This window comes from Chinchilla lanigera, unplaced genomic scaffold, assembly GCF_000276665.1.
Source record: "Chinchilla lanigera isolate Chin_1 unplaced genomic scaffold, ChiLan1.0 scaffold00004, whole genome shotgun sequence".
In the NCBI taxonomy this organism is placed as follows: Eukaryota; Metazoa; Chordata; class Mammalia; order Rodentia; family Chinchillidae; genus Chinchilla; species Chinchilla lanigera.
Window position 1 is genome coordinate 25,915,365 of NW_004955405.1, and position 24,585 is coordinate 25,939,949.

Genomic DNA, 24,585 nt, shown 5'->3' on the forward strand with positions numbered 1-24,585 from the left:
GTGAGTTCGGTTCCCGGTACCAGAGAAAAACAAAAAACAAAAAAACAAACAAACAAAAAAAAAAATTCCTATAATAATGGGATCTTTCTTCCCTCCCTACCTCCCTCTTTTTCTTCCTTCCTTCTTTCTCTTCCTGCTTTTTTTTTTTCTGATCAAGACTGAGTTCATGACAGTCAAGAAGAACAAGAGAAGTCTAAGCTAATCAAATGGGCTCCTTCAATACTTAGAAATGTGACATTTTTGACAGCAGTTAAATATTTATTGGTAAGTATTTTTATACTATATGCATAGTCTATAGAATGGCAAAGAGACACAAAGAAATGAAAGACCTCTTCCCAGTCTTTAGACAGTTAAGATACAGTAAAAAGAAAACAACATAATAAAAATATAACAATAATGACTTCTGACAATTACTGTATGCAGAGCATAACTCAGGCTTTTTATGTCTTAGTTATTTCTCAGAACAGAAATTTGAGTGTGTAACATACACACTTATCAAGCTGCTAGATAAATGCATGGCTTTGTGCCAATAAATAGCTTCTGAAGAAATGCTACAGAAATTGAGAGATATGAACTAAAAGGTCAGGTCCCCACAGCATGTGCATAATGACACACTGCTGGCTGTTATCACCAGGATCAAGCTTGGCACGGAGAATGTATGATACCAATTTTTCCTGGTCACACGATAGACAGGAAAAAAAGTGTGGTTTGAAACAGTAACAAAATGGTCTTGTGATCCAGATGTGGTGGCATGTGCTTGTAATCACAGCTATTTGGGAGGCTGGGGCAGGACAATTGCAGGTTTAAAGCCAGCCTGGTGAACTAATGATATTCTGTCTCAAAATACAATAAAAATGGTTTGGGATGTGACGCAGCGTAAAGCTTGCCTAAGCATGTGCTAGGCCCTGGGTGATTCAATCCCTTGTGTGTGTGTGTGTGTGTGTGTGTGTGTGTGTGTGTGTGTGTAGGGAGAGAGATAGGGAGAGCAGGAGAAAGGGAAAGACAGAGAGAGACAGACAGAGACAGAGACAGAGAAAGGGAGAGGAAGGAAGAGGAGGAAGAAGAAGAGCAGGAGAAAAAGAAGGAAAAGAGGAGGAGAAGAAGGAGAAAAAGAAGAGTAAGGAAAAGAAGGAAGGGAAGGAGAGGGAAAGGAAGGGAGGAAAAAGGAAGGGAAGAAGAGAAAAAAAGACGGAAGACTGCCTTGTGACAGAGACCTTTAACTGACCTTGGAGAGATCACCACTAAGGTATATTCATCTACAAACTACACCATGATTGTGGGGCAGATTTGGAGAGATGGGGGGGCATCACTGACAGAGGCAAGCAGCAGTGAGTAAAGCATGGGAGTTGAGAATACACAAGATAATTTTAAGAGGTAGTGATGCATCTGGCTCGGGTGGCAAGTTTATGTTGGGGAACAATTGATATTAAAATGAGATGGTTAGACTAAGGTAAGATTATGGAGAGGCATAAACAAAAGCCTCAGGAATTTGGCTTGCAGCCTCCAGGAAATGGGAACAATAAGATGGAATTCAGAAATGACTAAATGAAGTACCAGAAAAGAAGGCTTCAGAAAACCATTGCAGAATATACTTCTTCCACTTAGGGTCTTTCATTAACTGCACACGTATCCAAATGAAGATAGCAATAATGTTGGGTTTGAAGCTGTGTGATGTCACGGTCACTCACCTCACCATAATCACCCTGCGGACTATATTCGGTTTAAATGTGTGCCTCAGGGAAATTATAAGTGATTATACATCAGGGAACTTTTCCTGCCTCCCTTTCTTCACTAGCTTTCAGCAAATATTTATAAAGTGCCTGTGATCTATTAGGCATTGCCGATGTAAGGCAGAGCAAAGAGAATTCCATTTCTTCCTCTGTGAAGTTCATAAACTAGTGGAAGATTATAAATTAAATAATCCCACAAGCAACTAGAAAACTGTCCTCTGAGGAGTGCTTTGAATAGAGTCTGTAATCAGAAGATCTGGTATCATCAGGGAGGTGAGAGAAAGCTTCCTTAGAGAGGGAAACTGACACCTGCAGAGCCTCAGGTCCGATCGGAATTCCAGGTAGAGAGAACACTGTCAAGGGGAAGGAAGACTGAAGGTAGCAGGAGCCCTGCGAGGGTGAAGATCTGAAAAGGGGCTTGGAAAGGTGTCAGATCGAGAGTCTTGGAGTCCTTGTGGAAGGAACATCTTTTCCTGTTTTCAGAAAGCAATGGGAAATCACTTGATGTATATGAAAAAGGGGATAAAACACACAAATGTACTTTTAAAAGTCACTCTGTCTACTCACTTAGGGTCAAAATGTCAAATAATGAATCCTGGAATGGGAAGGGAAGTAAGAGGACCTAGAGGCAGCACAACTGGGTGGGAGAAGGTGGGAACAGCCCAGCCCAGAAATGGAATTCTGTATACCTGAGAAGGGCACCGTAGAGGAAAGATGGCTGTGAGGCTGAGAGAAAGTAATATTATATGTGGTCTGTCACCTCTTTGTGTAGTCATGCCTTTTAAAAAAGCACTTCAGGGGCTAGGAGGATGCATTGATCAGGGCTAGAACACATGCTTAGCATTAGCAAGGCACCCGGTATGATCTTGAGACAAAAGAGAAAGAAACACCAAAACAAAACACAACAAAAACTCTGCAATTACAAACTTACCAAGATATAGTAGTGAAGATGGTCTGAAGTAGGAATCAGCAATAGATGCTAAGTCAGAGAAACTTTGATGAGGAGGAGGATGTTTACATAATATATGATGGTAAAGAATCTCCCCCCAAAATTGCTAATAAGTAAATACACAGACATAGTTGAGCATCTTAACTAGTAAAACAGTTTTGTGAGGGGAAGGAGGACACTGTGTGCAGCTGGACATGATCATCTGAACATATCATCCTGTACAGAGCATCTGGGCTTGGAATACAGAAGCTTCCTAGCATCTTTAAGGAACACCAATTAAATGCCTGATAAAGAAATGCTTTACCAAGGGGAGAGTTGTCACATTAAAAAATTTCAGTGCTGTAAAGACAAAGAAAGATTAAGGAACTCTTAAAGGAAGCTAAAGAGACATGACCTGTTAGTTTCCATTTGCTGCCATAACAAATTACCACAAAGTTGGTGGCTTATGACACAAACTTGTATTTTACAGCTCCTGTGGTTAGAAGAACAAAATAGATCTTATTAAGCTATGTTTCTTCCAGATGTTATAAGAAGAATTCTTTGCTTTGCCTTTTCCAGCTTCTCTAGGCCACTTGTTTCACTTAGTTCATCACCCTTTTCTCCATCTTTCAAAACAGGAGAGTAATATTTTCAAATTCCCCTCTCTAGTGCTAGTGCAACTGCCTCCCTTTCATAAAAAATTACGTAAATTAGAGTAGACTCACCCAGATAATCCAGAATAATCTCCTCATCTCAAAATTTTCAGCTGAATGACATCTATACAGTTCCCTTTGATATGTAAGGTAACTATTATACCTTATGTGTAGATGTCCTCCCAAAACCTCATGCAGTCACAGGTGGGGCTTTTTCTAAGGTGGTTGGGTCTTGAATGTGTGATGCTGAGATTGATTCATGGTGCATTGCTAAACTCAAGGACTGTAGGATTAAGAGTATGAGGGTTACCTATCTTAAGTAGCCTAGATAAGATATAAGAGACAAAAAGACACTGATAAGGCCCCTTCTTTGCTTGTTTTGCTACCTTCTGTCCAACATGAGCTGTTACTGCACACCACCCTGCCTTGGAACCAGTCAATTATAAACTAAAATCTCTACAAACTGTGAGCTAAATAAACCTTTCCTCTTTTAACTTTGGATGTCAGATATTTTGTCTCAGTAATGAGAAAAATCACTAAAACAAAATTTAGCACCAGGAGTGGGGTCATTGCTATGACTATACCTGATCATGCAGTTCAAGAGCCTTTGAAACTGGCTTGTAAAATCAGTTTAGAAATGTTCCAAGATGCCAACCAAAAAAGTAGATATGAAACAACTTAGGCTATACTTGATGGGAGATTCTTGTCAGATTGCAGAAGACAAGAATGCTGACAGAAATGATGCTGGTAAAGACCAGCCTTGGGAGGTTTCTGCTGGGAAGAAGGGCTACACTGGCTGTTAGACTCCACAGACAATGTGTATTATGGCTTAGCAGAAAGTTTGTCTGCTTTGTGTTCTTGTCCAGAGACTTTGCCTGAGACTGAGATTAAGGGCAGTGGACTAATAAATCTGGCAAAATAAATCTGAAGGCAGTCTACTGTTGAGGTAGTGGCATGGCTAACACTGGGGGCTTTTAGCCAGATTTATGTTGAAAATCAAGAGCAAAGAGCCAAGAAGAATGATTTAAAACATTTAATTTGGCCAGAAAGGAAGCTCCAGTAAAGCTGAACTGCAAAGATAGAGCAGAAGAGACCACATTGCTGAAAAAGAACAAGAAAATAAAAAAGATGGCCTGAGGACATCAAAAGAAGCAGCAAGACTCTACCTTTCACAGTCAAAGGTGAAAGAGTTTGCTTTGAGAAGAGGGCCCTAGAACACCATGTTCTAGAATGGCTGTGGCCTAGGGAAGTTGTTCCTCTGGATTTGGTTTACAGGCACTCAAACCCTACAGCTAAGAGAGAAGGAAGCTTGGCTATTGCTCCAGGTGGCAGCAGACCTTGGCATCCTCCATGTGGTGCTGGGTTTAGGTGCATGCAAAATACAAGAGTTGTGGAGTCAAGAAGGCTTCCACCCAGATGTCAAAAGAAGGCCTCAGAGGCCAGGCAGTGCATTCCTGAGAGGGCAGTGTGTTAAGCTGTGAGTGCAAAGCCAAAGGTGCAACAGAGACCCCCAAAAGTTTAGAAAGCCAGGAATATGCATCTTCTGAGGAAAACTGCAAAGAGAAAGTTGGGCTTGCCCAAGGGGAAAAAAAAAAAAAAAAAAAGACATTACAGCTACAACTGCTGACAGTGCTGCAGAGACAGCCAATCAAGCCCTTTAGGGTTCACAACTTGTCACAAATTACCAGAGATGCTAGAAGTAAAACTGTGATATTTAATGTTTGCTCTGCTAACATTTGGTCTTGCACTGTTCCCATTCCTTGCTATTCCCCTGTTTATAACTTTTAGAATAAAGATGTCTATATTGTGTCATTAAATGTTAAAAGTGTTTAACTTTCTTTTCATTTATGCAGGGGATTTCAGCTAAGAGTTTGCCTTAAATCTCAGAGGAGACTTTGGACTTAGGCTTTTCAGCAATGCTAAAACTGTTAGGACTTAAGCAACTCTTAAGAGATGGACTAAATAACTTTTGCATAAAGGGATATGCATAAGCCTTTGAGGGCCAAGACAGAATGTTATGGTTTATATATACATGTACCCCCAAAGTCCTGTGCAGTCACATAGGACTGGGTCTTTTTCAGAGGTGGTTGGATCTACAGTGTGTGATCCTGAGATTGATTCATGGTGCAATGCTAAGCTCAAGGACTCTAAGACAAAGGGTATTAAGTAGCCTATACAAGGTACAAAGGGCAAAAAGACACTGTTAAGGTCCCTTCTTTGCCTGTTTTTGCTACCATCTGCCTGCCATAAATTGCTTCTCCATGCCACCCTGCTTTGAGCAAGCGATTGTAGACTTAAACCTTTGCCAACTGTGACCTAAATAAACCTTTCTTCCTTTAACCTTGGGTGTCAAATATTTTTTTCAGCAGCAGCAACAACAACAACAACACCTAAGATGGTAACATATTCACTGGACAAGGCATCTTTGGGGAGCCATTGTTCACATATCAAAATGCAATTCTTGATTCGAGATCAGATCTTATACCAAAGGAAAAAAAAAATACAAAAATTTAAAACAATCAAAATATAGGCAATAGGTCAAAGTATTAGAAATACTGCTAAACAATTTATTAATGTTGCAAATGTATGTGGTTAAATAAGAGAATTATTCTTTATTTACAAAATACTGAAGCATTTAGAGCTAAATGGGCATGATGTACACAACCAATCAAAGCATTCATAAAAATAATAAAATATATGCACACATATGGAAAGAAAGCAACTGATAAAGTAAATGAGGCAGAATGTTAAAATAGGTGAATTTAGATTAAAACTATATGGTGTCTTTTGAATATTCTCATGACTTTTCTGTAAATTTAAAATTATTTAGAGATAAGAAGTTAAAGAAAACTGTGTAGTTTACTTAAATCACTGATGAGGATTTTTTAACGAGAACAAGAAACTATAGTTTATGTTACAGACATTAGAACGCAGATGTGCGGCACAAATTCAGCAACTCAATTTTTGTTTTTTCTACAATAACATTATGGGTAAATGAAAAGGACCTGAAACCTCTAGGTATTTCTCAGGTCACCAAGTTAAGGAAATCTTAACCACCTGGCCATATTATAGTTTTGAAGATTTTTAAAAATAGAATTGGTGATTACCGCTGGATTTAAATACTAGCTGGTTGATCACAACCTGCTATTTGTGAGAGAGAATGTGCTAGGTCATTTTCTGAGAAGGCCCTTAGGAAAGCAGACTTCCTTTTACAGGAGGACTTAGCTGATATTTAAAACAAAAGGAAAAAAAAAATGACTGTATTCCATTCTAGAGCTTTCTTCTGTCCCATACCTCAGGCAAAATGTTATTGCTCTGGCCCCAGGGAATCTTTCTGGCTCCCACTTTCCCTCCAACCTGTATTGTTTAAAGACAAAAGATAAGACAGCTGGGGCTTGGACCCCTGACAAATAATCACAGCCCTCTCTACTGGGAAACTCCTCTGTTTTGGGCAGAGATTAACATTTTAAAATGATGGTACAACAAAGGGGGAGACCCCAGTTTCGGCCCACAGACATAGGCATGGGCTTATTTTTCTTGCCAACTATGTTGGCCAAGAACAATGTTTCTCCAGTAATTCAAGGACTGCAGGCCAAAATCAAATAATAGCAACTTTTCTCAACTATAAATGCCTGCACAAAATAGGTGGCAAAAAATTAGTTTTACTCTTACCTTACAAATCTTTGGCTATCAACAGCCAATACTGAGATCATTGATTTAGCAACCTCTACGATGATACTGTCACTAAAAACAAATCTATCTGGTTATTTACAGTTTAACACTTGTTTTGGAAAGAGCAGCAGGACTTCTTTAAGTATGTTTGACAACCTCTATCCTTCCTAAAGGCCATCCTAAAGGTGTCAGGAGCAGGACTGGGTCTCTATTTCCTATAGGCTTCCCTCCTGACACTTCCAGGCATAGTAATTATTCAGGTCCCTACTTTCTGCAACTCTGGGTTAACAGTCAGATGGCCTGGGGGGTTCTTTTTAAGACTGTCACTTTCTAGTTGCACCACTTTGGGCAAAATACTTCTGGGCTGCCCATGGTGTCATCTGTTAGAAACAATAATAGCTATTCTACCTACTTTACAAGGTTTTTCTAATCATCCAAGGGAAAAACCATGTGAACTCATCTTGCAAATGGGAAAGTGCTATGAAAAGGCCAAGTAATTTCCTCCTCATTATTGTCAAAGTTTTTAAACATACAAGGCCATTTTCTAATTGATATGTATGTGTTTCTTAAAGTGTCCAGCAAAGTACTGGCTTCGTAATTCTCTTAACCAAAAATTTGCTGAATGAGTGATCACACAACTGGATGAATTAACTTGCAGGATGCTTTAATTTTACATCTCTATTTCCAAGGAGTGCTCCCTACCTCAAGACTTTGACCCTAACCCTGAGGATAACTGGTTCAACATGAAGCTACGATATGTATTCTCAGGACTTCTCAAGGACTTGAAGCAGCTCTTGCTAAAATGCATACTAATTAAAAGAAACAGAGCCCTTCATGGGCAGTCTTGCAATGAAAGTCACCTAGTCTTTGAGAAACATTTCAAAGCACACAGTGATGCACTTCAATGACTTTAATTTTGACTGACTGATCCAGAAAAATTACTCAGAACAGCTTGCACAAAGTCAGTATGGAACAAGTATTTGAAAACTTATGGAATGATAACAGTTGCAAAGAAGAAAGTATCTCAAATGGTTTTATGTTTACCCCAGGCTCACAACAGTTACAATGAATCCACATGAAACAGTATATTAAAAGCATTGTCAAGCTGCAAAGTGATCTTTACAGTAGAACAGCATTAACATTAAATTTTAAAACAGGCGAATGCTTGATATCTTAGGTATGGATGAATACTTTAAATTAAAAACATACAGAGTTACTATGAAGTTTTTCTGCCTTACACAATTCCAGAGGGTACTGTCCTCAGCTGAACACTGCACTGAAAACATGCACTCAAATAAAAAATTTTAGCTCACAAAAAATATTATCACTGAGCCACAAAATGAGTAATCGGAAGGAATACACACAAGACTTTAGTTACAACATTTAATTCTTAGAGGATATATTTGAAGCAAATATGCAAAATGGGGTAAGTTCTGATAAAGCTTTCTAGTGGGTACAATACATATTATATTATTGTTTATGCTTTAAATATTATTTTTGTGTGAACTCTGATACTACCACATGTAGTAAGAAAAATAATTACAATTCTTGGTTTCAATAAGAGTATTATAGTTGTGCCCACATATTGCTATTGTAAGTTTCAAAAAATCTATTGTATTACTAAGTTCGTAAATAAAATAGTTTGTGTTCTCAAGTTAAATAGGAATGAAAGAGACTTATTTAAAAAAAATATTATATTCAAATCTTTTGGAGGGATACTCAGAAAGAAAAAGAGAAATCTATAGCTTAGGTCTAAAGATGATCTTATTTACTAGAGGAGTACTAAGACCATGTCCTGAGGTGCTCACTGATAAAATTTAACAAATGCCTAAGAAAAAACACTGGCAGTGAAATTTCAAGGTACTGTCTTCAAATCAGCAAAGTTCTAAACAGCAGATAATTTCCTGTCTCAATATGGATGATCTCATCTCTTTTGTCAGGTACTAAAACAAAATGTGCATGGGCTGGGGATTTAGCTCAGTGGCACAGCACCTGCCTGGCAAGTGCAAGGTCATGAGTTCGATTTCCGATACCAGAAAAAAAACCAATAAATAAATAAATAAATAAATAAAACAAAATGTACAGCTTACATACCAGAACGTCCATCCCGGTAACATAGTGGAGGGTTATCAGATAATCTTTTGGAAGATTTGCTACCTACAAAGGTGAAAAAAAGTTCTTTGAAAAGCTTTGTACATATCAATTAACAGTAATTAGTCATATTGTTCACCCACCATTTCTTCATTTCCCTTGTAGGCAAATGCACCTTCCAAAAAAATTAAGTAGTAATACGGAAACTTATGGATTCCAAATTCAGTTACATGTGGCAAAGTGTACAACCTTTTGAATTTTAGAAATGATACAAACTTCAATTTCCATCTCCAGTTTTGGAATTCCTCTAGGACTATTTTCCAACTTGTCTTTCCATATAATTAGTAACAAAGTATGCTATTCTTGTCAGTTGCCTAGAAATGAGGTGTCAGCATCAACAGAGAACCTTCTAGAAATGCTATTCTCTGGTCATACCAGACCTACTGAATTTTGCTTAAGTCTTCTAACGGTTCTACACTGATCCTAAGAAAATCACTGTATCTTTAAAAGAATAATGTTACTTACCCAATGCAAATGCTTTACAACTTAAATAATTGAGAAAGGTTGAGTTTTGTGATATAATTTAATCCATTTACCTTGGGCTGAACCCTTAAGATGCCTCAAATGTTTGCCTACTTTCTTTAAAAGCCTTGAACAAAAGTCTAACTTTATTTACATCAGTCATTCTGGCATAAAAGAATAAGCAATGGATTTGGAGTCAGGGACTTTGGAGCCAATTAAACTCTTTGTACCTTGGTTTTCCTCATTTGTAAAATAGAGGTTCAGCTACTTATATCAGATGATGATTTATTAGTTAAGTGAATGTGCCAAATATATTGTAAATATTCAACCTTTATCCTTTATTGAGACCTAAATAGGGAAATGATTTTGAAGGCTGTTATGGTATACATATATATATATATGTCTCTGCAAAGCCTCATGTGATTATAGGTGGGGCTTTGGAAAAGTGATTGGATTATGAGGGTGGTATAGCCTATTTGCTTTCAAGGGGTGGAACCTGGTAAGAGAAAGGCCAACTGGGGATATGACCCGGAAGGAGATATGACCTAGAAGTGTATATGACCCAGAAGGGAATATTACCCTCCCTCACTTCTCTCTTCCCCTCTACCTGCTCCCTGGATGCCATGAAGTCAGTAGCTGCACTTCACCCTGCCCCTCTGTGAGGCTGTTTCTTCTTTGGAGCTCGTCACCAAGGACTGAAACTTGTGTCATAATAAACCTTTTCTCCTTTAAGTCATGGCGGTTGGATATGTTGTCCCAGCAACAAGAAAAGTGACTAAGATAAAGGTATACAACCACTCCATTCTGCTTGTCTCTAAAAACTTCATTTTCCCTATAGAAAATTTAGATCATATAAATGTTTGCAAAACTAGACCATCTCCACCTACCAGTCTTCCATAACATAAACCATATGCTGCTTCTTGGTTTTGCCAATAGCTTCTAGAATCTGAGAACAAGCTGGCGAGCAAAGAATCCAGGCAAAGGCAAGGTATTCAGAAAGGAACCAAGCGGTAACTGCTCCCATTATCTTCCTACCAGCCTAATTCCAATGGTGGGAGCCTCTCACTTGCCTGAACCTTGAGCTAACATGCTTGGTCTAGCTGCTTTATCTTCTGGCCACATGATAAAGCAAAAATAAGTGTCTAACCCTTGTTGAATATTTACTATGTGCCAGGCACAGTGCTTTTTAAGGGTGTAAGTTGCATATCACAACCAATCTTTAGATCCCTCTGAAACAGTGTCTCTGTTTTACAGGTAAAAAAACTGAGGCTCAAAGAAGGGAAGTAATGTGACTAAAGTCACATGGCCAACAGGTGTTAAATCCTGCTAGAATTCTGGTCCCACCAGCAGCAGAGCCTCCTTGGCCTCAGGGCTCTGCTACACATTTCCATCTACTCTGGACACTTGTCCTGACTATTTTCCACCTGTGAGTCCATACCATTAAACCTCTTCACCCCATCCCTAACGAAACAGTGCAATCCTCACTGCCTACCAGAAACACATCTGGGTGACTACAGAAGGTGGCATTTTCATTTTTCATTTATTTCAGGTGTTCTCTTGCTCTTCACACTTGACTTCTTCCTCTCAGTCAAACTTCCCACCCTGGTTCCCCAATTTCTTTTGTCTTGTTAATATTCATCTCTATCTTTGAAAGGCAAAGTGACCCAGTCATTTTTCACAAGCCCGAGGGGCAAAGACATAATCAGACACTTTTGCAGGAGTGAAAGGTGGAATAGGATGCTGTTTCATTATGAACCAGCCACTACACATGGGAAAATACAGTAAGAAGTGGCCAGTTTTCTGAACTCAAACTGCATAACAATCTAGCCCCTTCTTAAGCTTTACTTTAAAAATATAAGTGTAGAATCAATTGAATTACCATTTATAAAATTTAGGATCTGAGATCCAATGAACAGAAAGGAATGTCTGGGACATGCTGGCTGATTCCATTTTAGGCAGAATTTATATATAAAAATCAGTTCAAAGAAGAAAAAACACGGTACAAATTCTTTGACCATAGCCCTGGTATCTCCACTCTTTTATCAGTGTGAGGGGAGAACGGGGGTTACATCTTTCCACAAGAAGATGATTCACTGATACGTATTTTGTAGTAGCACAGAAAGATAATACTATTTTTGAAAAATGACTCTTTGCAGTAAGTGTTCATATACTGTCTCTCCCATAAGCCAGCAAGACCTATCTTATTAAACCTATTTACAAATGAGGACAGAAAGTTCAGGGAAGTTAAATGCATTTCCAAAGCCACAGGCAGCAGGAGTGATTGCCAATGGTACAATGCAAACCCTGGCTCTATGTGCTGGTGCTCTGTATACGTAACTACAGAGCAATCTTTTCTTTACTGACATTACATTTGGAAGAGAACTTAGAATAAGTTACTTCATGAATTATTATATTACTTTCTAAGCACTTACAGTGTATTGAATAGCTTTCAGAAAGCACACATAACCTTACCATAAATTCAGCTTCTCTGACACATATTGATCACTGTGGAAAGTTTTATAAGTAGCAGAACCTTTGGCCTATAAAACATAGGTTCCTTAGAGGCACTGAGTTTGATGCTGAGGCCAACAGCACAGCTTCTGGAGACAAAAGTGCCTGAGTTAGATGGATCCTGGCCCTGCTTCTTGTGAATGGAGAGGCTTGGATAAATTGTTTCATCTTCCTTTCATGTGTGTAAAAGAGGAATCACAATAGAATCCAGCTAATGGATTTGTAAAGATTAAATAATTCCAGTGAAATGCTGAATGCCTAGGCACAGTGTGTAAATGTATGTGAGTTTCTATGAATATTGAATGTTACGAGTGGGGCATTCTGAATAGAGAAGGTCACAGGCAAAAGCAAAGAACTGACGCTCGGGGTGTATTAGGGAAACCAAATGGATAAGATGGAAGAAATATGCCAGGAAAGCCACGTTAGAGACAGGCTTCAGAATGCTGGGCTGAGAAGTTCTAATAGGAGGCAGTAAGGTTCAGTAGCAAGTTTTACCACTGGGAACCTACAGCAAGGCACTCGGTCTTAGGCAAATTCCATTGTCCCTGGGAACCTACTCCTTCCCTGTAAAATAAAAGGGTGAACCAGATAGTTACTAAAAGCCCTCTCGTTTGGTTTCTCCTGAGAGCAGTGGTGCCACACTAAATAAGATAAGCAGGGAAGGGCATGATGAGATTGAAAACCACAGCCATGTGTGCTGGCTCACGCCTATAATCCCAGCACTTGGGAGGCTGAGGCAGGGGGGTAGGTTGCTGTGAGTTCGAGGCCAGCCTGGGCTACATAGTAATTTCAAGATCAGCCTGGACTATATAAAGAGACCCTGTCTCAAAAAAAAATAAAAACTAACGAAAGAATAAATAAATAAAAACTGAAAATCGTGAGAGTATATTTGAAAAGATTGGTTTGGAATGATAGATTGGAGCAGGGAGAGAACAGAAACAGACAAAAGGCCAGAAGACCACTGTGAAAGTCCTGCATATATGTTAAATATTACACAAATATTGGAAGTCTCTAGCAAAGCAGGAGGCTGGTCTAGATTCCAGGGAGGTATGCTGCTGGTACTGTAGGATGGGTACATAACTAGGGCTACCTACTTAGAAAACAAATCTATTCTACTAAAATAAGTTCAGAACAAATTTAGTTTAACTGATGGGAAATTTTACTAAAAGCCAAATCATTCTAATGGGCTCTGATACAAAGGACAACGATGCCAGTACTTGTACAATGTATAAAACTGCAGAAGCAAGTTCCTTAGTGACAGGGTAATGTTACTGGAAGGTCACCATTGTGCTGTTCTTTGGGTGTTCTGAGGACTGACCACACTCAGTGACACTGGAAAGAGCCGCATGGGAGAACAGAGTTCAGAAATGCTGGAAACCCAGCCAAGAAAAAGGCTTTGCAAGCCAACAAGCACTGGCTGCATACCACTCCCTGCAGGTATTTGGACTCAGGACAAAGAACTGAACATCAGAACACTTAACTCCCTCTCTAAGTCACCCGCTAAAATCTTCAGGTCTCGTGAGTCGAATGTCCTTGAGGTCCCTAAATCTCATGAAATCAGTGGTTGCCTGGACACTTGTGGGAGATCTTTACTTTCCCATCCCCTCTTTCACACCCAAGGGAGGAATCAAAATGCAATAGCATGAGCCCCTTCACACCACTTAGGAAATGCTTTGTGCAAAAAAAAAATCTGCACCTTTCTGGGGAAAAAGTCCATGGTTTTCAGTCTTGCATCCTCAGCAAAGTATAAAAACGATAGCTCTTGAGGGTAAGAAACTCAACACTTTGTCTAAATGCCATAGCTCACTCTTGTGCAGAAGCTTGTTCTAACATTGGCTGTTCAGCCTTCAGAAATAACACAACAGGCTGAGCATGGTGGCACACACCCGTAATCCCAGCACCCAGGAGGTTGAGGCAGGAGGATCGTCATGAGTTTGAGTCCAGCCTGGGCTCCACAGTGAGTTCAGGGCCAGCCTGAACTACAGAAGAAGACCCTGTCACCATCATCATCATCATCATCACCATTATCTTAATTCAGAAAATGCTTTTTTGTTTATTGGGATAAATTATCTCCTGCTAGAACTGACTTTTCAAAAAAATCTAACTGGCTAGGTCAGTTGATTGCCTTTCATTTTTAGAAGTAACTGGGTACTTTTTAAAATAATTCGTGATGCAAAAAAATTAAGATGACATCTCCAGAAGACTTTTCGAGATCATCTTTCTTCATCAGTACCTAACTAAAGACAGATATCCCATTTCCTTTCAAAGAGAAGAGATAAAATTTCTCCTGGAGTATTTTATAGTGCTATGGATTAAATATGGTCTGCCCCCTCAAAAACTGCTTTCAAATTTAACCCCCTTTATAATATACTAACACATGGGACCAGGTCGGACTTTTAAGAGTAACTAGAAGTCAGATTTGGTGGTACATCTCAGCACTGGGGATACTGAGGCAGGAGGATCAAGGTGAGGCTGGGCTACATAGTGAGTTCAAGGCTTGGACTAGACAGCAAACCCTGCCTACAATAAATAATTAAAATAAAAAGATTCATTAGGGCTCTGTCCCTAGGAGCAGATTAATCTATTCACAAAAGTGCTGGATTAATAGACCATCCCAAAAGTGGGTATGCCGTAAAAGCCAGTTTGGCTAGGTCTCTCCACATTCCCTGGCTCATGCCTTGTGACACACTATACTGTGTGGACCCAGGACTCCACCACAGGCCCCATCACATGTGGTCTTCTTTGACCTTGAACCTGAACCGTGAGCCAACCTAAACCTAGTTTTATTTATTTTTTGGTGGTATTGGGGATTGAAGCCAGGTTCTTCACATGCCCCTCCTCTTTTATTTTTGATACAGGGTCTTACTAAATTGATAAATTCCCCAGGATGGGTTCAAACTTGGTTCTATGTTACTAGCAACAAAAATGAACTAAGACCTATGTAGTATACAAATGATGATGATTCTAATCAAGTAGCACTAACTGAACTTCTACCATGTGATAGCTTTCTAATCACAGTAACATAATAAAAAGACTACCTACCCAGGACTGAACCAAATTCATGAATTTCAACTGAAACTTTCATTTCTTGCTCTTGGGAAGGCATTATAATGTATGAATTGGGTTCTTGTGCTCCAAAGATAGGGAGTTACAGGTTCAAATCTCTACACAGATTTCTATTTTCCAGGTGCTAACAGTCAGGTGACTAATCCCTAGATCACAGCTTCCCAATCAATAAACTAGAGGTAAAAATAATTATCTCACAGGGTTGTGAAGTTTAAAGGAGATAATCCATCAATGTGCTTTGCCTGATACCTGGATAATCATACCACAGCTATTGCTTCAAAAACCATAGAGAAGGAGACATAATATAGCAGTTTGCGATGGCTTATATCTAGGCGTCTACTAAAGGCTTATGCAATCATAGGTGGGGCTTTTCAGAGGTGGCTGGATCTAGAGTGTGGGATGCTGAGACTCAGGATGTGATGCTAGGATTCACTCATGGTGTGATGCCAAGATAAAGGGTTCCCCACCCCAGGTGTGAGTGCTACCCGCCCTAAAGGTGAGTAGCCTGGATAAAGCCCAGAAAGAGGGCTGCTGTCCTCACTTGCTGCTTGCTGGCTTCTGCTTTGCTGCCCTCTGCCCACTATGAACTGTTTCTCCTCTGTGATGCCCCTCTGCCATGCTGCAGTGCCACCTGCCTTGGAGCCAGCCAACTATGAGGTGAAACACCAACAAATTATGAGCTAAATAACCCTTTCTTCCTTTAACTTTGGGTTTCAGATATTTTGTCTCGGCAACAAGCAAAGTAAGTATGACATGATGTAAGGAAGAAGAATTTTACATACTAAGATTGATATGTTTAGTAATATAACAAATGACCCTGATGGTTTTTAATAAATATTATTTTCAATATACTTCTGTCCTTTGTTTAAATACTAAATAGCCTAAATTTAGCTTTAAATAAAGAAATTTCTTCTGAGAATAGGGGCTGGAACTAAAACCTTAATATTGCAAACTAATAATGATGAACTTTAAAAATTATTCATCTATCAAATTATTACTTGCTAGTGGTCAAACAAGATTATCTAAGAGCTCTCAGCTTTTAAAGAGAAGGTAGCATAGGTAATTTGAAGATACGTTTAGAATTCATCTAGAAGAGATTCAGAGACTTCAATCCTCCACTTTAACGCAAAGGTAATGCAATTTGAAATACATACTATTTGGTGAAGAATAAAAGTAAGAATTAGTGAAAGCTGTTCAAAGTGTGAAAATTTGTTATCTAAACTATATCTACCACTTCTCCTATGTTAATCTCTAAAGGCTGTACAGTAATGCAACCAACTTCAAATAAGTGCCTACCACAAGACCAGGACAACCATGAGCTCTTTTGTTTCAATTCTATCCTACTGCTTTGTGGACTGACCTTGAAAAGTGTAATTTCAAGGGATGGCGGGGGACAATCTACCTTCGAAAGCATTTTGAAAAGAATAAATCATTACTAAACAGATAAAATTATTTCTTAAATTGCAAGAAAGTCACGTTAAATTCCTCCAAGTATACAAAGTTGTCTTTACAGATGCAGACTTGGGAGAACAAAAGGAAGAAACTCCTCTTTTACATGGACATTGGCAAATATTAAAAGCTGTAACCTACCCATAGATACAAGCTTTTAAAATTTGATTCTTTCTCTTACCAGACACTTGACTCTTTCCTTAGGTAGGTCTGTGTTTGCCATTTAAAACAAGTCTTGCAACATTTTTTAGAAACAAAGCAAAATGTTCTGTAAATAAATGAACTATTATGCTAAGTAAACATGCCAGAGGATTTCAAATAAAAACCATGGGGACAGTAAGGGGAGTACAAAGTGTCCAAGAAGAAATTAAAAACAATAATGTAAAGCCATAAATCATGTGTTTCTGCCACATGAGAATCACCCCAAGCAAACAAAGTTAAGGTTTGCGGGCACAGTGCAATTTGCTACCTAATTCAAGGGCAGAACTCGTAGAGAATGCAGAGGGATGATCTAAACTGATGAAATTACTGTGAGCACAAGGAAAAGAGAAAAGAAAGCCACCTTGCAAGCTCAGTTTCTTCCTGTCAAATAAAATGCACCAAGGGCATGCCTGATGAGCAAATGCCTCTTATTCTGCACAACCTTCTGTCAAGGCATTATTAAATTAATTCAAGAGGTGCAACCTGAACAAATACTACTATGGACCAGAATAATTCACAGCTGAGAAGTACTTCCCAAATTCTCTAGTATTTACCTTCTTCTGGGTCACAGACCTCTCTTAAAAATGATGAAAGCTATATATTTCTCCCCAGAAGCACATCAAGGGTATCAAGGCAAACCTCAGAGTTACATGTGCAAGCATCGGGACTTGGTGAGTCCTGGGTTAAGAATTGTTGATCATGCCCATGTTTCTCCTTTTAAAAATCAGGAAGTTGAATCCCAGAAAGGCTCAGTAATTCGTCCCAGGTGACCCAGCCAGGAAATCATAATACCGCTGGCACTCAAACAGCAAGGTATTCCCACTTCCATCAAAGTGCCTGGCCCCATCATTCGCTAGAAAAATTCTATGCTTCTGTATATCCATAAAACTCAGCTACCATGTATGTTGTTTGCATTAGCAATAGTAATGGGTTAGAATAGAGACACTTAGCTTCCTTTCAAACAAACAAAAAAAACCCAACCAACTACCTTGTAAGTATTATGGCTTAACCTGTCTTGGAACTTGTATGCAAATTATTATTTTGTGGGATGCCATTGAAAAACATTAAGGTTCTTAGTCATATTTCACAACTTTGAGATTCAGTAGTTCTATAGTGAATAATCTTACAGCTGTACTTTTAATATGTAACCTGAGGTCTCAGTGATATCCTACCAACTCTAGCTTCAAGCATTCTTTCATAAGCACGGATCTTTCTGCAAGCCAAGTTTCATTTGGAAACTCCAGTATCTAAACACAAGATGAAGGTGGTAGTGGGCTTAGGGAGCTGGCTTGAAAATCACTCTTCTTGAAAGCACAGCACTGGTAAACGGGATCACACTGCTAATGGGACCAGCGGCTGGGTTTGAGCACGCCTGGGTTTTTCTCTTATTTATTTATAACATACTTTGTTTTGATTTCCTCTAAATTTCCTTCCAAATCCAGTATCTTAACACAATCATTACCACCATCACTATAAACAGTTAAGATTTAAAAGGCACTTATGGTGTTCCAGGCTCTGTTCTATGAACTTGTTCAATTCTCTATAAGATTAAGTATGATTAATCTGTCTATAATAACTATTGAAGAAACTGAGGCAAAAAAAGATTATGTGATAATAACTGGCAAAAATTATATATATATATAAAATAAACACACACACTTTCTTTTATGTAACCTATACTACAAAATTGGTAAGTAGGAGCAGAAAGCCAAAATCCACTTTTTAACCCATGTATGTATGGGCACTGATTAGGGCCTATGTGATACTATGAAATCTTTTTGACGGTATTTAGTCCTGTTGTTAGGGGGATATCAGTGACATGCATGTATGTTTTTGCTTAGAAAACTTATCTCCCAAACTAGATTATTAATGCCCTGAGCTCAGGGGTTGCTTTATATTTTTCTATTTCCTCTTCTACAAAACACAGATTTCAGTTGTGTAGATCTTCACTCAATTACAAGTGATCTTCTTCTGAGTCCTATTTGCTTTCAAGTGTCTTATCTGAAAACACAATAATTTCACTACAGCAACTCTGGAAATTAATATTTTTCCCCAGAGTCAGTTGCTGGAAGGAGCAAAACATTTTTTTCCCCCAGTTTAGTGATTTGACATTTGCCCTTAAGAGTGAGAGACTGTATTTTATTGTCCATATGAATAAATATCCATCTCTGGATGTTTCCTTTCTTCCGTGTCTTATTAAAGGATCTTGCCATTTCTTATTGTATCAACTGATAGGTGAATGGCTGGTAATAAGCAGATGGGTAAAGACAAGAATAGAAAGTCTTGCAATGTGCTTACAGTACATACATATGCCACTTAAAAATTTTGACATTTCACAGGAAATGGCACTTATTAAGTCATATTCTTTAAACACTTCAAAAATAATGATGCTGACAAGTTATGTTTCATTCTTCCTCTCTTTTTTCCCTCTTGGGATTTGCTGGGGAGTCCAGGCTAACCTCAGACTCTCAATCCTTCTGCCTCAGCCTCGCAAGAATTTTTCTAAAATGGCATGTGCATCTCAGATATGCTCAGTCTGTGGTCAGATATATAATCATCTGCCAGGGGCACTTCACTGCCATCTATTTGAAATGTGCTCTCTAGGGTCACTGCAAGTTCCCCCAGCTCGTCCTCGGACCCCACTCTTACAGAAATACTTCCATGAGAGGTGTAACTTCCCAGGGACCTACTTTAACCACACAGAGCTTTTCATTAACCGGACATCCTTACAAAGGTATACAATACAGACAAAGCGAGTCCATAATATGAATTGAGATTTAATTAGGGTCAGGATACATTTTGGTCTCTAAATTTCAACAGAACAGACCAGCTACAGCGATGGTTCTTTCTTTCAGAAAGTCATGAAACACGTAGAGCTTTTCTCACATGTTCTGAATCAGTTTCTTGGAGCAAGACCGAAGTATCTGTGACTTTTATTGGGCACCACGAGTGACTGTAATGGTCAAAGCAGAGTCCATCACTGCTATTTTCCTTCAACAAACATTCAGTGAACTTTTCTATTCACAAAGCCAAAATTTAGAATGTAAACATACATTCTTCCTTGGGTCATAAACTAACAAGAAAAGAAGGAAAGGCCCATGATCTATGTTTGCAAAAAATATTTCCTCCTTATCTCCGCCCCCAAACTCAACACCTAAGATGGGTGTGCAGTAGGCAAAAAATTGTAATGATTTGCTTACCAGTCCTTCAAGTAAAATATGCAAATACAGTTAGCTGCTGCATCAAAGAATTAATAATTAATTTTTGCAGGGCTAGTCTCACTAGGCAGTCTCACTAGGCAAATAAGGGTTTTAAACATGGACTGTCTGAGGACCTCAAAAAATCTGCACAAATTTGTTGGGGGGGTTTTGGGGTGCATCTTTTTTTAATTCTACACTGAGGCAAAGACAGCCATACTTCAACTGCAAGAGCAAAGCTTCGTTTCAAAATTCTGCTGTAAACCTTTAATAAAATGTGTAACCCAAGTATATATATTAAAGGTGGGGAAGAAAAACAGAGCCCTGCTACTCGTACCCTAACATCTCAACGACACTTTTCTTTCTTTTCTCTGTACAACCCTCACTGCTTCTTTCTTTCTGCATCTCTAGTGTTTTCTAGTCAATATTCAAATGACAAAGGGCCACTTCAAGGGTTATTTTGAGCCAAGAACTTACAGCAATGCTTCTCACACATGGTTTGTCTTGAAATCACATCTAGTAGCTCAAATATATAGGAAAAATCTCCTCTCCACTATGAGAGTTGGAGAATGCGTCCTTGGTATCTTATGCTCTCTTTCTCTCTGGTTTGAGTCTTAAAAGAAGCATCCGGGGAAGCAGGCAGGAAGCTGGCAGTGAGCAAGAACAGCAATTTATGTGCCCTTTGATGAGAGAAGGAGGCTGAGGCGGTGAGTCTGTCCCATACTTGGGTAATAAGTTGCTCCTCCAACTACACTGATGGAGCAAGCAAATACCTATCCATCACACGCCAGAGTCTTTGCACTGATAGAGAGAGGGGTCCTGTCGTTAAGCTTGGTGGAGAAGAGCAAGGAGGCGTGTGAAGGGGACACAGACACTCTGAGGAACCACTCACATGATAATGGGGAGCGAGTGAGCACCAGTGCATCAGCACCCAGTGATCTCTTTCACTGCCCGTGACTGAGTGGGCAAGACCAGCAAAAGAACAGTCATTGCCACGGAGTGCAATGGGCCAATTTGACCAATAAATCTTCCCAGAGCTTAAATATCTCCCTACCGAACCCTTAGAGATTCTTCAGTGTCACTCAGCGATCCCTTTCCTCATCTTAGGAAAATATGAATCTGGGACAAGGAAATCCTAAATCTTTCATCAACAAGCACAAGAGTCATAGCTACTGAAAGGTGTTCTTTACTTACCAATTTTGTGACGTCTTTTACATTATCAGTCACAGGATTCCCGCAGATCTCTTTAGTTTTGACGAGAGGATTAAATAGGAGCAATTGAAGATAAATGCAAGTGATAATCCAAGTCTAAACAAAAACAGAAAAATTTCTTGGTGCTCATCAGTTAAAATCTGTAATCATGCAAACTATTAACAATGTATGCCCTCATGTGGAAAAGGCCAATCTACCATATTAAAAAACAAAGGTGTTAAGTACAGATAAATATTAAGCATGCAAACTGGTCCCATCAAATTAAAAATAAGTCCCAGTTAAAGTTTGTTGGAATTATTCTTTCAATGACATTATTGTTAACTTTTGTCAAACGCTTTCTACACCTAATTTCTTAAGGCAATTAAGAATAAGCTTGTAGCAACATGTGAAGGATTTATCACTTAGGGTGACTTCTAAAAACTAGGGAATGCATACAATTTATACCTTAAGGCACCAAAAGAAACTTTCTTTTACTATTTTAAATGTAGACTATTTGGCAAGTAGCAGCATAAACTCTAAACAGTGCTTTAATCCAGGCATCTACAACAGCTCACCAAGATAAAGAGAGGGATATGTATTTTTAGATCTAACACAGAATTTAACCTAATTTCTGAGACAACAAAAAAACTGTGTGGAATGTTTTTTACCCATTTAATGAGGAAATATATTTCCTTAGCTAGTAGGAAGATATTTTTAAACCATAGCAGAAAGTAATCACACACACACACACACACGCACACACACACACACACACACCTATGCGAAAACAATACATTCTACCATGTATTACAGTTATTTTACGCACAATTTATTTTCTCTTATTGTACTATACTGTGGAGTTTCATAAACTTGGGCATGTGATTTCTTTTTTTTCAGCTTTCCTTATAACACATAACATAGTCCCTTGCACATTAAAAGAAGAAACAATATAACAAACTTGCTGGATGAATCAGTGGCCAAGCAGAAAAGTCTTTAAATGCTCTAATTCAATAACCACTTATTATTGAACATGGATCACGAGACAGGGACTGTACTGGTCACTAGGGAATCTAAGATGATAAAGATGCCCTTGAAACTCAGAGGCAGGTGAATAAATAATACCCACACCCTGTGATAAATGTTTTGGGAGCACGGAGAAGAAAGCAATTAATCAATTAATCCTAAGGGGAGAGCTTATGGCAGGAAAGTAGCACCATGAATAGCCAGAGAGAAAATGGGTCTCTGGCTGGATTTGGGAGTCTGCAAGTGTTGATAAAAGACAACCACACAAGGAAAGATAAACAGCATAAACAAAGGCATGGAGATGTGAAGATATTTTAAAATATATGAGATTGTTTTAATGATCTACAGCATTTTAAAATTGCACAAAAGCCCAGATGCACGTGGCTAGAAATATGACATAGCTAGCCATATGATAAAAGGAACTAAATTATTATTTTCAATTAGTATCTGCACATTAACTAATTAGCTATTACACTGGATCAAATGGATAATTATCACTTGCTGAAATTTCTAGCAGTGCTACCTACGTAGATATGGTAACTTGTAAACAAAACTAAACTTTTTGTACCTTTACCAATATAGTCTCTTTTTAGCAGGAATCGTGCTTAATTTTATTTAAGGGTACTCAGACCACTATGGGGTCAGATTGTTCATATCACCATTCCCCTTAGATCACCATGAAGACCAATATGTATGAATGATTTGTTTGGGGAATTTCTCATTTTCAGAAATCAGAACATAAAATTTTGCCTATTACACAGTTGTCACATCTGTAAATATTTATGAAATCCTAAGCGTTCTTTTATGTTGCTAAGATGTAACTCCCTTTAAATATATTCCTCCAAGGCCCTCTTTCCTGATATGATTCGAGAAGCCTCCTTTAGGAAGTTCAAAATGGCCAATCTCTCTAAGAATAAAATCCATATTCTAGGAGCTAGGAAATATGAAGGCAGAAAGTGTTACTTATGGCCAGCACTGGATGAATATTTTTAAACAATTGTTCATTCATTCATTTACCAAATATGTATCGAGCAGTAACATATGCCAGGCACTGTCCTAATTGCCAGGGTTATATAATGAACAAAAAGTAAAAGTCTCTGGCTTAAAGCTGTCCTCTTATTGACAGAAGATACCCATGCGACTGGCGTATACAACATGTCCAAAGAAAAATCAGAGCCAGGTAAAGGGGGTTGCAACGACAATGACTACTCTGGTGTATCAGCAGCAGTGATCTAAGGGTCACACTGACAGTCACCCCCACAAGACACCAAAAACGTCACCCAACATGAAGCAGCACACCTCCTTTACTGTGCTCTGCTTTATTGCACTTCACAGACACTGCAGTTTTTACAAACTGAAGCTCTGTCTATGTTGACCAAGACTATTGGTGCCATTTTTAATAGCTCAGAGGATCACTGGCATTTTTTAGTCATAACGTATTTTTAATTAAGTATGTACACTGCTTCTTAGACAAGATGCTATTGGACACTTGAGAGAGGAAAGTAGGGTGTCAACAACTTTTATATGCACTAGAAAACAAAATGTTTGTGTGACTCACTTTATGGCCATATTTGTTTTATTGTGGTGGTCTGGAAATGAACATGCACTATCTCCAAGGTATGCCTGTACTGAGGTTTAAGCAATGATTCAGGACAGGCCACAAAAGAGGAGGTACAGCACCAGAAGACAGATGTCTCATGATTTCCTGGCTACTCTAATGTCCGCAAATCACTGCACATCTGGAACATATGCGCCAATGACAGATGACACTGGGTTGAGTATGCAGACCCACTCCCTCAGCTTCCATCTTCCCAGCGAAGCAGTCCTTTTTAGACATTTAATGAGATTCCATTCATTTTTCTGAGCACTCGCCTCAGCCAACAATAAAGCACATATATGTACCTGCTCTTCTCCCTAGCAATTTCAGCAGGATACTCTTGCATTAAGTATGTTTGTAGACATTTCTTGAGTTTTTGTTGCAAGGAGGGTTATATGTGAGATCAAATGCCCACATATCCCTGAATCTAAAGAAAAGGCCAGGGAACAGGCTTTTACCCCCTTCATTCTTGAGACTGCAGTATGTGTCAAAACAGCTTCAAATGTTTAATAAGGTGACTGGTGGGTTCTTCATTAAAAAATCATATTTTACCAAAGACTGTGTAGAGCTATGAAGGCATCCATGCAGAAATCTGTGGGACAAGTATTGCACAGAAAGAAGAGAGAGAGAGAGAGAGAGAGAGAGAGAGAGAGAAAGAGAGAGTAAAACTAGTGCCAATGTCCCAACACATTTCAGGATCATTTCCATCAAAGCAATATGGAGAAAAGCTAGTCTGAAATGAATTTAGGAAAGT

The 24,585-nt window shown here is 38.8% G+C and overlaps 1 protein-coding gene across 5 annotated transcripts in view; it reads right to left on the minus strand.

The window, feature by feature from the left end:
- The window catches only part of Kitlg (KIT ligand), a 152,870-nt gene that overhangs the window by 99,228 nt on the left and 29,057 nt on the right, over positions 1–24,585 (minus strand). For all 5 annotated transcript variants that reach the window (XR_001235502.1, XM_005374432.2, XM_013518152.1 and 2 more), the window contains exons 2-3: positions 21,215–21,328; positions 9,078–9,140 (exon numbers count right to left, since the gene is read on the minus strand). Coding sequence is in view for 4 of the 5 variants with exons in the window: in XM_005374432.2 (XP_005374489.1) it covers positions 9,078–9,140; positions 21,215–21,328 (177 nt within the window). In the remaining variant the exon portion in view is untranslated. The remainder of the gene's footprint in view (positions 1–9,077; positions 9,141–21,214; positions 21,329–24,585) is intronic.